The sequence below is a fragment of the Geotrypetes seraphini genome, chromosome 2, assembly GCF_902459505.1.
Source record: "Geotrypetes seraphini chromosome 2, aGeoSer1.1, whole genome shotgun sequence".
Lineage (NCBI taxonomy): Eukaryota > Metazoa > Chordata > Amphibia > Gymnophiona > Dermophiidae > Geotrypetes > Geotrypetes seraphini.
Genome location: NC_047085.1, coordinates 401,313,489 through 401,326,848, shown reverse-complemented (window position 1 = coordinate 401,326,848; position 13,360 = coordinate 401,313,489). Strand labels below are relative to the sequence as shown.

General features: G+C 41.5%; 1 protein-coding gene across 13 annotated transcripts in view; it reads left to right on the top strand.

Moving 5' to 3' along the window:
* HDAC9 (histone deacetylase 9) overlaps positions 1-13,360 on the top strand; it is a 1,077,926-nt gene that overhangs the window by 687,601 nt on the left and 376,965 nt on the right. For 11 of the 13 annotated variants that reach the window (XR_004538111.1, XM_033930934.1, XM_033930932.1 and 8 more), the window contains one exon: positions 4,449-4,690. Coding sequence is in view for 12 of the 13 variants with exons in the window: in XM_033930934.1 (XP_033786825.1) it covers positions 4,449-4,690 (242 nt within the window). In the remaining variant the exon portion in view is untranslated. Of the gene's footprint in view, positions 1-345; positions 464-4,448; positions 4,691-13,360 lie in introns of all 13 variants that reach the window. The other 2 variants (XM_033930937.1, XM_033930936.1) reach the window with 2 other exon arrangements.

Below are 13,360 nucleotides of genomic sequence, written 5' to 3'. Positions count from 1 at the left end.
AGTGAAAGTTCCAGAAGGCTTGGATGATCAAAAAAAATTTCAGAGGACCCCCAAAAAATAATATTTGATGCTCATCTGTCTGAAAAGAATTACAAGATCATTTTTAAACATTTGGTACTCATCCATCCATCTAATATTAGGTATATAGGGATCAATAATCATCAGCAGGGTCAACCATCATTTTTAATACAGAGTCAAGTGTTTTTAATTTATATACTTGATGCCATTTCATGAGTGATCTGCAAAAATGTTGAGAAAAATTAGACCTAAAGTCTCATCTTACCTAATATATGTTATATAGAGTGATCAGCAGTGCTAAACATATATATTGTATATTATGTACAGGAGAGGAGGAATAGCCTAGTGATTGGAGCCTGCTGATTCAGCGTCCTCAGGATGTGAGTTCAATCCCAACCTGCTCCCTGTGACTCTGGGCAAGCCGCTTAACCCTCCATTGCTTCAGGTACCACACTTAGGCCCCCCTTTTACAATATGGGGCTAGCAAGTACCGAGCAGCAAATGCTCCGATGCCCATTCAATCTCTATGGGCATTTGAGTAGGGTTACCAGATTTTCCGTTTGGAAAATCTGGACCCCTAGATCTGCCCCCCTATGCCCGCCCAGTTCCACCCATCCACGCCCTATTATGCCCCAGTCCCGCCTCAGCCCCACCCCACCTCTGCCTGCTCTCATCGGGCAGGAGCGCACCCGCACATGCACAGATGTGACACGATGATATCACGTGCATGCATGTGACATCATCACGTGGCATCCACACATGCACAGATGTGCTCCTGTCCAATGGCAATTTGTTCCAAGCTTTTCCAAACCTGGACAAAGTGTGGGGAAATCCGGATGTCTGGTAACCCTACGTTGGAGCATTTACCAAGTCGGCCTGCAGTATCAGGCTTTGTAAAAGAGGGGGTTAGATTGTGAGTCTGCCAGGACAGAAAAGGAAAATACTTGAGTACCTGATTACTGTTCAATGTATTGTAAACTGCTTTGGGTGAATCTCTTTGTGAAAAGGCAGTTAATACATTCCAATCAATCAATCAATAATTATAAGGTCACGGCACTGCTGCATGTTTAGTCTGGGCTTCCCAATTAACAGGCCTTAATTAGACATTTAAATTAGCTAGAAAATGACTCAATATTGCTATGAAAAATTTCTCAACCCACCCTCCTCCTCCTCCTTTGTACAGGTGATTCAGATGGATTTTAGAAAAAACCAAAAAAACACTGCGGAGTGACGATGTTCCTTAATTGGACTTTATTAAGAATATCAAAGTTCCAAATGTACAATAGAATCATCCACATAAAAAGATATCATCCACATAAAAATAAAATGATCCACATAAAAAACCATAAAGGACCTAGTCCACTAAGGGCGCAGGACCCAACACGGTCCGTGTTTCGACAAAAAGTCTTCTTCAGGGATCCCTGATGGTCCTATTGTGGTAAATACGTGAAAAAGCTGGGCTTCAGGTTCAATAAGGTTCTGCTGCTTCTTTGGAGCTGAGTTTGTACTCCTGCTTCTGAGACTATTCTCCTTGCTGCTTGAAGAACCGCATATTAATGAGTAAAAGTTACATAATTATGGGTAGATACTGAATATAGGTTCAAGACATTTCGCCATTGAGAGATCCAAAAAAGGCAGAGGGTAGTTATAGTTACATAATCATAGAAAGATGGTATATACAATTACAAGGCGGTGCCAATTACAGATTCGCATATGACTTAAGGATTATATAGAAATAGAGAAAACTGAGGTAATAAAAAGTATGAGAAAAGCAATTTAGTTATATTTGTAAAGATTTGTAAGGTCAACATGTTTGCTTTCCTGAGATGTAGTGTTACTTGGACGATTATTGGGAGAAGATAATCGTAGTTAAGTTAATATTTGTCATTCTTGGGTTTGGAGGGGAATGACATGAAAGGTTCGCATACTTTTCACACAAGGACATTTACTCCAAATTCTTTCAATAGTGTTCAAAATTGTGCATACAAATTTGAGCATTTGCCCAATTTGTATGTGCAATTTAATTACATAATGAGCCAATTAGCATCAATAATTGGGCACTAATAATCAATTATTGGCATTTTTCTCTATTTCCCTAGACACTTTAGCTTAGAATGTGAGCCCATCTGGGACAGAGAGGGAAGTTTTTTCTTAATGTGCTTTAAGTAGATGCAACTTACATAAATTACAATCTGCTCAGAACTGTGGATGTAGTGGAATATAAATTTTTAAAATAAACATAGTAACATAGTAAATGATGGCAGATAAAGACCCAAATGGTCCATCCAGTCTGCCCAACTTACATGCTCTATAAATTGACTTAATTTAAATTGTCCTTTTTCTTAGATATTTTTGGGCAAAATTAATTAATTAATTGACAGCAATTTGAATTTACATATGCATCTTACTAGACGGTATTCCATAAAGATGTGCACATATTTTTTATATCGTGCAACTGAAAAGGGGGCGTGGCCCCAGGAGGGTCATGGGTAGCTTAGGGAAATTTACTAACAATGTGCACACAATTTTAGAATTCAGGTGATCTGCATCTAATTGAGGTGTGAGGATTTACACCAGGTTTCAGTTGGTGTAAATACTCACACCCAAAAGTTGGCATGGATCCCGTTACTAAGCACTATTCTCTATACAGAACCCAACTCAGAGCATCATTGATAGACTAGCTTGGCTCTTCGTGTTCTTTTTTTTTTTTCACTGAACCTAGACCTTTTTGTCATCAGGGTTTAGATTAGTTGTTATCATACTTTCACTGCAGAGACTAATGTTTTCCCCTTCCTCGTTCTATTTTATGGGAAAATACAAGTACAATAAATCATTCCCTTAGTCTCTTTTCTTCCAGTTTCCCTCTCTCTTCCTCTGTATGCCTTTCAGTTTCGCTCTCATCATGTCCCTTTGGTTTCTTTCTCTGCTTTTCTATCACCCCCCCCCTTTCAGAAGGCTGTTTTGTAGCTACTGTTTATGTGACTGGCAGTCTGTGAAGTGTCTGGTAATGTGTACCGTATATACTCGAATATAAACTGGGATTTTTGGGCCAAAAAATTGGCCCAAAAATGGAAGTCTCGGTTTATGTTTGGGCCAGCGTCCCATTCCCAGGCTTATTGCAGGCTGCCACCAGGCTCTGCACCCTGTCCCCCCTCCCCGTCCTGTCCATTGTACTTCCTCTGACGATCCCTGGTGGTCCAGAGGTGCAGTAGGCAGGAGCAAGCTTTCTGCACTCCTGCCCCGCTGTTAACCTGGTTGGTCAGTGACTGCTGTGAGTTCTAATTTCTTCAGCCGCTGAGCGATACCGAGCAGGAGCGCGGCTTGGTGCTGCTGCTCGGTGCTGAGTGGCTTCCTGACTGGCTCCCAAGAATTCGCAGGAGCCAGTCAGGAAGCTCCTCAGCGCCGAGCAGCTGCGCCAAAGCCTGCTCCTGCTTGGTGCCGCTTAGCGGCTGTAGAAATCAGAACTTGCGGCAGCCACTGACTGACCGGGTTAGCGGTGGGGCAGGAGCGCGGAAAGCTTGCTCCTGCCTGCAGCAATTCTGGACCACCAGAGATCGGTAGAGGAGGTATGATGGACAGGGCGGGGAGGTGGGACAGGGTGCAAAGCCTGGGAGGGAGGGGGGCTGGGCGCAGAGCCTGACAGGGCAGGGCACTTGAATATTAAGCTGCCCTACTTATATTTGAATCAACCATTTTTCCTCCTTTTTTGGGAGAAAATGGGGGTCTCGACTTATATTCGGATCAACTTATATTCGAGTATATACAGTATGTGTGTCCTGGTGGTAAGGTTTTGGATAACTGAATTTATTTATTTGGTTAATTTTATATCATGTCCTCCCCAACGAACTCAGAACTGGTAACAAGGTTGACATATATAATGCATAGACAAACAAATTATGAATTTACATGTGTATAATAACGTAGATATACCGAGTCACGTTTGGCATACAATTTGGTCATTTTAAGTTAACTTACGGTTATTTCCATCTTCAGTTAACAGAGTGGATCTAGTTCAGCGTAGATTAGAATACATGTGGTTTTAAAGGATGCCATACAATTTGCTCTTTAGGTTCTGGGAAACTCTGCTTTGCCGTCCCACTCCAGACCCAGAGGTCCAATAAAACTCTGTACATTGGCTGTGGTGAACTTTAGGAGGCTCATAAATAGTCTCCAAACTCTCCAAAAGTTTGTTTTATTGTTCATAAACAGCTTCCTTACTCAGCTCCTAAGTTGTTGGAACTGTTTCATTGCCCAAGTTACCTCAAAATGCAGAAAAATGAAGCATAAAATCTTTAGACACAATAGTAATATTGAAGCTGTTTTACTAAGACATTCTGCATCTGTGAAAATACCGTAGTGAATCAGGCGGGCTAGGATCTTTTCTTTTCTTCTGCTTTTCAACCAGGATCAATCTTTTGGTTCCTTTGCAGTGGATGTAAAGCCAGAAGTACCTGTGGGCTTGGAACCTATCTCGCCGCTAGATTTACGAACAGATCTCCGAATGGTGGTGCCCATGGTGGACCCTGTGCTGCGGGAGAAACAACTGCAGCAGGAGCTTCTCCTGATCCAGCAACAGCAGCAGATTCAGAAGCAGCTTTTGATAGCAGAGTTTCAGAAACAGCACGAAAACCTGACTCGCCAGCATCAGGCCCAGCTCCAGGAGCATATAAAGGTAACAGAATGGTTCATTCGCTCTGTCCGTCCATCCCCCCCCCCCCAATCCCCAGTTGCTCTTCTTCCTCTCTTTCTCAGCTACTCTGTCTTCAACTGTCTGAATAGTGAGCAGAGCGACTATACAATTACAGGGACATAATGGAAAGATTTATTTGAGCTGATTTATCTGTCATGTATGTAGAAACATAAATCAAATCACAGAACCTGATAGAGGGGAGAGACTGTAAGATACCTCCAGTCTGCTCATTTTCTTATCCTGTTACAGCACAGCAGAATCCATCTGATCTATAACTTTAATTTTAGTCCCTCATGATTAAGATTCATCTGTTCTTATCTTATACCCTCTTGAACTTTGATACATTTTTGTTCACACTACTTACAACAGGATGCCACTGCTTGTATCCACTAGAGCAGGGGTGTCAAAGTCCCTCCTCGAGGGCCGCAACCCAGTCAGGTTTTCAGGATTTTCCCAATGCATATGCATGAGATCTATTTGCATGCACTGCTTTCATTGTATGCTAATATATCTCATGCATATTCTTTGGGGAAATCCTGAAAACCCGACTGGATTGTGGCCCTCGAGGAGGGATTTTGACACCCCTGCACTAGCGAATGACACATGGACAAATTTTTCCACGCCCCCGCATGAAGTCATTTTATAGAATCGTGTTTAGTGGCGCCCAAAGTGGGCTTAGGTGTCGATAGGCGTCCAGCGCCTACCATCCAATTAAGTGCAATTAACGCCAATTACAAGTTATTAATTACCAATTAGTAGCAAAGGTTTAGCCTTTTATACACTTGTTAGGTGCATTGATTGGCTAGGTGCGCTGAGCTAGGCGTCTAAATTTAGGCATCATTTATAGAATCGGGGCCTAGCTGAATAACAGGGCAACTTAATAAAGTGGTACCTAAATGTAGGTGTGACAAAGAAGCATGCTTACCACCAATTCTATAACGGTGCTGGGATGATCCTAATTCATTGTTGAATAGTTGCGCAAAGCTGCTTTGACATTCTGAAACTTAGGTGTGACGTCTTATGCCAGATCAATGGCAGGCAGAAGCTAACAAGGCTAAGTGCACCTTTCAATGCACACATCTGAAACTACTGTATAAGGTACGCACATCCATGCCAGTGGCATAGCAAAATGGGGTGGGGTGGACCGACCTGGGCTCTTTCTTGGCAGGGTTGCCAGGACCTCTTCTTCTCTCTGCCCACCCTCCTCTTCAAATCTTTGCTGACAGTGAGCAGCATCTTCTGTCTGCTGCTTGTGCTGGTCTCAGCTCTCCTTCTGACATCACTTCCTGGTCGCTTTCCCCTCTACCGACTCAGCTGATCACAGCTCCACTCTCTCCCCTGCTGCCTCAGCTGATCGCAGCTCCAGTGCCAGCTCGACTTATCACAGGCAGGGGGACACTGTCAGCAATCAGAAAAGAAGAAACCAGAAAAGGTTTGGGACGACTGTGGCAGCGGGCAAGGGACAGGGAACTACTGGGCCTGCTCAGAAGAGCTGTGCTTACCGCTTGACATTCCTGAACAGGCACCAGATTCTGTTCCTCCCCAATTTTATCAGGCTATTCTGCACAAATAGCATGCATTTTTTTTTCCCCACAATTGTATCTCTGATCTTCTTTGAAACTAGATTTACTTTAGAGAGGGCTGGAGAGACTTTCCTGAGAGACTTAAAGCCAGATTTTGCATAGGGTATTTAGATCAGAAGTGTAAGAGACTTTAAAGCATGCAGTGTTCAGATAAAATGGGTCTACGACAATTCGTAGGAAGACAATTTGTAGCATGCAACAATTCATAGGAAAACAATAAAGTGACATTAATAAAGCATTTGTGAGTGTTTTCAGCCTGTTGTTGAATAATATGAACTATTTTTAAAATTTCTCAATGAGTGACAAAATTTGGCCATATTAATACTGGACAAGACTGAAACACAGTAAAAAATTAAGAGTGTTAACTAAAGGAAAGAGAAAACCATTACAAAGACATTTTTTATCATCCAAGCACTCATAAGTAGAGGAACCACCAAATTAAGCTTCCAAAAAACCCACTCTTTTTTTCCATCCCCACCGCCACCCCCTGTGGATGGGCAGATGATTCCAAGTTTGTGCACCCTCCCTAACTTCCTCCATTCTATTCTTCCTTCTATAACCCAAGTTCTTGCTCCTACCTCAGCATCTCTTTCACTCCCTCCCTTCCTTCTGTGTCCCAATGCCACCTCCATCCCTCCCTCTCTCCCCTCTGTGCCGAGATACCCCCCTGCTCCCCACACCCCTATATGTGGGTTAGCCCTAGCCAGGCCTAACGAAGGTTTGGACAATTTCCTGGAAGAAATGTCCATAGTCTGTTATTGAAAAAGACATGGGGGAAGCCACTGCTTGCCCTGGATCAGTAGCATGGAATATTGCTACTTCTTGGGTTTTGGTCAGGTACTAGTGACCTGGATAGGCTTGATGGACCATTAGTCTGACCCACTAAGGCTGTTCTTATGTTATTTTCTTAAGTACTTGGTAGTCTAGTGGGGGTCTTCAGAGGGGTCTTCATGGCAGGAGCACAGCCCTTCCACATCTGTCTCCACGCAGCTGCCTTCTCAAAAAGCTGGGTGCTTACAGTAGTATAGGATGTACCGTGAGAGGGCCACGCTTCAGTCAGGAAGAGCCCCACAGACCACCAGATAGTTTGGTACAGGTACATAAATAGAGAAGTGGGGGAGGGGCATCTCGTTGGGTTGGGTTCCTGGGTTGGAGGATTTCGGGGGGCATCTTGTCGGGTCATTGTGGGAGGGGGGATGCAGCAGGGTGGGGGCATCTTGTCAGGTCAGGTTCCCAGGTTGAAAGACTTAAGAGGACATCTCGTCGAGTTGTGTCATTGTGTGTTGGGGGGTGGGGGGCATGCAGCACTGATTTTTCCAGTGTTGGGCTCCAGAAGCAATTGGTAGATGACAACTGAAAATGACAATTAGTAGGAAGATCCTACGAATTGTCGGCCTACCTATTGTCTTCCTACAAATTGTTGGGATCCCAATAAAATAGCTATTTACAGTGAATCAAACTCAAATCTATGCTTTTCTTCTGCTTTTCAATCAGGATTAATGTTTTAGTACACAATTTTCAGTCTGTTTTACAAAAGATCTAATGAATTCAAAGCATTTTATACAATATGTATCAGGCAGCAGGGAAATGCATAAAGTAGGAAAATACATATGTCATGTATTATTATGAAGCAAGGGCTAGTGTTTTAGAAAAATGCACTTGTAGAAAGAGTGTCATCGCTTAGTACCTTATGGGGGTAATTCTAAAAATGTACATTGATTTAGGCACTAGGAAAGCACCTATTAGAAACCTATTCTATAAAGAAAAATAGATGTACACTTTTCTTTATAGAATACTATTTAAGGTGTGAACACTTACCTCAGCCATAGAGCTTCAGATTTTCCTAAGGTTTGGTGCTAGGATGGATTTGAGCTCCTTCAAGTCTCATGACTTGTGCTCACTGGGAACTGGGGGCTTTTGTTACTGTTCTACCCTCCCCCCCCCCCAACTCCTTTAGTTGAACGGACCAGATAAAGTGATGGGTCTGTAAATGAAAGAGAGGATGAGCAAATGAGGGGAAGAAAGTATAGGATCTTTAGAGCGGAGAAGAGGGTAGAGGATAAGAGGGAGGGAGGGCAGTGGGTTTAAAGAGCGAAGGGTGACGTGTTAAGTGCAGAGTAGCTTAGGCAGAAGGGAAAGATTGGGGATGGTTAATATCAGCAGGAAGGGAGTCATAACAGTGGAAGGGGGGAAGGGAAACTAGGAAGAAGCTTGGTTGTGGACCAGGCTAGAGAGCAGAGGGAAACGTGTGAAGCTAGAGTATCAGTGTTGTAAAGAGGCAGCAAGGATGACTGAGGGGTAAAAATGTTTCTGCTCCTGCTGTATCACCCTTAATTATGCAGTATCTATTAAATGTGATTCAAGGAATGGAGACCGTTGGGAGCAGGTAGGCAAAGCCAGCAGGGGTGTCTCAGCAGAAAATACAACTTTTAAAACCTGGAGACAGAGACATGTACCTTAGGTATAAGCTACAGCAGTAAAAATTTAAAGTTTACATTAACAGACAAGGAAGATTAACTGTTACATACAATATCAGAAGGAAAGTATACAGAACATTAGATGGAAGAGAGTCATCCACCCCACCAGACTGACAAGGATCATTCTTAATTGTGCAGTATCTTTTAAATCATCTGTCACCCACCCTGTCTTTCCGTTTGTTTTGTCTGTTTAGATTGTAAGCTTCTTTGAGCAGGGACTGTGTCCTTCGTGACTATGTAGTGCTATAGAAATAATTAATAATAGTAGTAGTAGCATGTGCAAGATAAACTCAGCATCCGCATCTGCTTACAATGTAGGCCTACACATACGGCCACCTAGGTCCACCTAAGGCTACATCCAGGCCAAGCTACGCCCACACCTAGCCTTAGGCGAGCTTAGGCGGGCTTGCGTGACTCCAATGTAGGCAGCCTGCCTCGGGAGTTTTTTTTTAATAGGAAATATGTTTCTCGATTGGCAGGTTAGGCAGCAGTTGACCGCCTACAACGGCACGCCATTTATAGAATCCGGGCCTTAGTATTTTGATGTGTGCTACATGGTTATAAATAGAGAAATTGTTACATTTTGATATACACCTGCCGTTGTTCATCTTCCTTTAATATGATTACGGAAGGAAATTATTATAATGTTAAAAAATTGTAATTTCTAAAAAATCACATAAAAATTATTGAAAATTTCACACAAAAAAATTATTTATTGAAGTTATAAATATTATACACACAGAGGTTTGTTTGACCAGTGATATTACCCCAAAACCCATAAACATAAGATGTCTTTCAATTGACTCGACATCTGGGTGATTTTGAGTTGTTTATATATTTCTGGTCCCTTTGGATCTAATAAAAGTAACACAATCTACAATAAATCCAGATGATTATATAGGACTAGTTTTTTAGCCCGTTACATTAACGGGTGCTAGAATAGATGTGTAGACTTAGGCATTTCTTTCTTTCTCTCTGCCCCCTGTCTGTCTTACCTTCTTCCTTACTTTTACCTCCCCCCTGTCCAGTAGTACCCCTTCTCCCTTACCTGCTCACTGTCCAGCATCCGCTAGGCCGGGCAGCCTCGGCGCTTTTGCTAGGCCGGCCTACCTCGCATTATCAAAGTGGGCCGGCCTAGCAAATGCCCCACGGCTGCTGCCGGTCCAGGGGTGAGAAGGAGAGGCGTCGTCAGAAGTCAGCCGGTGTCGGAGATCGGGGCGGGAACATTGCTGGGGAAACCGCCGCACGCGTCGCAAACCGCTGAAGGCTCCTACTGCGCATGCGGCGACACAGAGCCACGGATCACGGCCACACAGAGTTTCAACTGCGCATGCGTGCTAAGGGTTTTATTATAGCTGATAGGGGCTTTTTATTCTTGTTGAAACTATGAAAGTTTATTGCCAAGTGGTGTACTCATTTTATATTTATTAAAACCTGCTATACCGTTACGCTTTCTCATAACACAGCAGTTTACATTTAAATGAAAAAAAAAAAATAGAATAAATCAAAAAGAAAGTAAAATAAGAAAGTAGAAATAAGTAAATAAAAACAACTCCTTTAACTTGTTGGCTATGATGTTAGCAGCAAACAAACAGTAAAGGTGACCTGAGGTGCTCATTTCCTTTATTCTATTAGTAAAGACTCGATACATACATGTTTCAGCCAAAGACCTGCCTCAGTAGTCTGAATAATATTCATGTAAAGGAAACTGGAAAATATCACCTATAATTTTTACCTTGTCATCAGTGTCCTAATTGGATAAAATGCATATGCACACTTAACGAAATGCGTGTAAAAGCAAAAGTGTGTGGACTATGATGTAGGCCCATTTTGGGGGGATGGGGGTTGAGTGAACAGCCTTGTCACTATTCAGACACCGGCAAATGCAGATCAAGATAAGTCTCACTCTGCGTTTTTTGCAAGCACTTGAATGTTTGATAAGTTATTTATTCAATTGAAAATAATAAAAAAAAAAGTTTCAAACTAACAAAAAAAGTTTCAAGTTAAAAATAGAGAATTACCCAGAGGTTTTTTTGGTCAATGATAGACACCAGAACCCCATACGTTTGCGAACGGTTATTATCCCTTGCGGATACTTCATGGGGTTACTGAGACCTTTTTCCTCCATGTTAATAACCTATCTTTGGCTTTAACAAGAGATTTTGGATTTGGTTATAAGATATAAGTTATCTCTTGATCCTCATTGGATTTTGTTGAAGAGTGAACATTTCACATTGTAAGAACTCGGAGGTTAATGAGAAATTTGAGTGTGATAGTCTACTACTTACATTACAACTACTACTGCTGCCAATTTCATTGCTATTACTTACCATTTCTATAGAACTACTAGATATATACAACGCTGTAATATATTTCAATTTACATCCAGACTTATTTCTATATTTTAATATGGATACAATAATACAATTTCAATATTTTAAAGTCTATATCAAGATCACAGTTGAAAAACTGTGGCCAAGATCTGGGTATTAATGGCTGCAAAGGAATTTCTTGAATCCAGTTACAAATTGCTTTAGCTCATCATGTGAAAAATGCATTGAAACTAACAAAGTTCACAGTATAATGCAGTCCTGTTGCCCTGCCCCCGAACAGAATATATATATATATATATATTTTTTTTTTTTAAACTTCCGGTTTAATTGGTTTAGGTGTTGCTAGTTTGGTTGAGTCAGATTAATCATAGAGCAGCTTTTCCATTTCATTTTGAACTAGTTAAGAATATAAGAATAGCCTTATGGTCCATCTAACCCAGTATCCCATCCTCACAGTGGTCAATCCAAGTCACAAGTACCTGGCAAAAACCCAGATAGTAGCAGCATTCCATGCTTCCGATCCAGGGCAAGCAGTAGCTTCCCCTATGTCTGTCTCACCAGCAGACTATGGATTTTTCCTCCAGGAACTTGGCCAAACCTTTTTTTAAACCAGCTCTTACCACATTCTCTGGCAACGCATTCCAGAGCTTAACTATTCTGAGTGAAAAAAATATTTCCACCTTTTGGTTTTCAAAGTATTACTCTGTACCTTTATTGAGGGTCCCCTAGTCTTTGTAAATCTTGATGCAGTAAAAAATTGATCCACTTGTACCCATTCTAAACCACTCAGGATTTTGTATACCAGTCATATCTCTCCTCAGCTATCTCTTTTCCAAGCTGAAGAGCTGTAACCTCTTTCCTCATGCAAGAGGAGTTCTATCCCCTTTATCATCTTGGTCGTTCTTCTTTGAACCTTCTCTAGTACTGCTTTATCTTTTTTGAGTAAAAGAGACCAGAACATAATGCAATACTCAAGGTAAAGCCACAATACTCAAGGTAAGGTCATTGAGCGATACATTCCTAGCCTTTTCTAATCGTAGAGGGTTTTTTTCTGAATGAAGTTTAAGTTTAAGTTCCTATTTGTTCATATGGTTTACTACTAACTTATTTTCAAAGCACTTAGATTTACAAGGTTATAAGGAGGAGCATTTTCAATATGGCTGGATGTTTCATGGAACTCGCACAAAAATCCAGTAGCGAGCATGACCATTTTCAAGACTGAAAAACATTTATCTTTTTGTTCTGAAAATGGCCATTTCTCAGATCTGTTTGCCCTCAATGTGTCTTATCTTTTTGATCCATTAAAATAAAATGTTCAAAAGAAAAATAACAACAAAAAAGAGTCCTCAATGGTTATTAATTCAAATACAATATAACCTGTTTTTTGAGTGCTCAGAAAAAAAAATTGTGAGATACTAGACTTAGAGCAGAGCTCCAGCAGCAGGAAAAACTCTCCCTTTTCAATTTGCATTTGTTAAGTTTTCAACATCTTGCTAGTTTTAATCTTGCATTCGTTATTTTTTTTAAAAAAGCTTATCTGTGCTGGAGCAGAGCAAAGGCTTAGGCGGGTCTTGACGTGTTTCGCATCCAGCTGCCTCAGAAAACCCGACACAGACTTTATTGGTGTGCTGGGCTGTAAAGACAAAAGTAAATCAAACAGTCAACCACGCCTCCAAAATGCCCCCTTCAGATGTAGACACACTGCAGACAACCACTATATAAATTGTCTACAAATAAAATTTGAAAATAATGAATTGGAAGGTTTAGTGAGATAAATTTCCATCTGCCTCTTTATGCCGCTTTTTGAGATGTATTTCTTTTTTGAAAATGAGCCCTGTAGTGACCCAAGGAACTCTGTAAGTCTAAGTGCTTTGAAAATGAACCCACTGGTCTTTTAGCTCAATTAGAACCAGGCTCTAACCAGCTGAGTAACTCAGGTGGTAAGAGCTAGATTCAGCAAAAGGAATCCAGAGTTAGACAGTATCAAAAGAAAAGGAGGTGCAGACACTTCACTCTACAGCAAAATTCCTACAAACTGTGCCCACCAATAGTTTGTGGCCAGTGACTATTCCGAACTAGATAATAAGTTACACAAATGGGTACAAGAGGATTTTGAGGCCCTTTGGTGTAGATTATTATCTAGATTCAAAGTTAGGCACCACGATGATCCACGCTAAGCTACTATTCTATAAACGGTGCTCTGCATTTCCCCCCCCCCCAATTCTATAAATTTTGCCGATAGTTAGGTGCTTACATTGG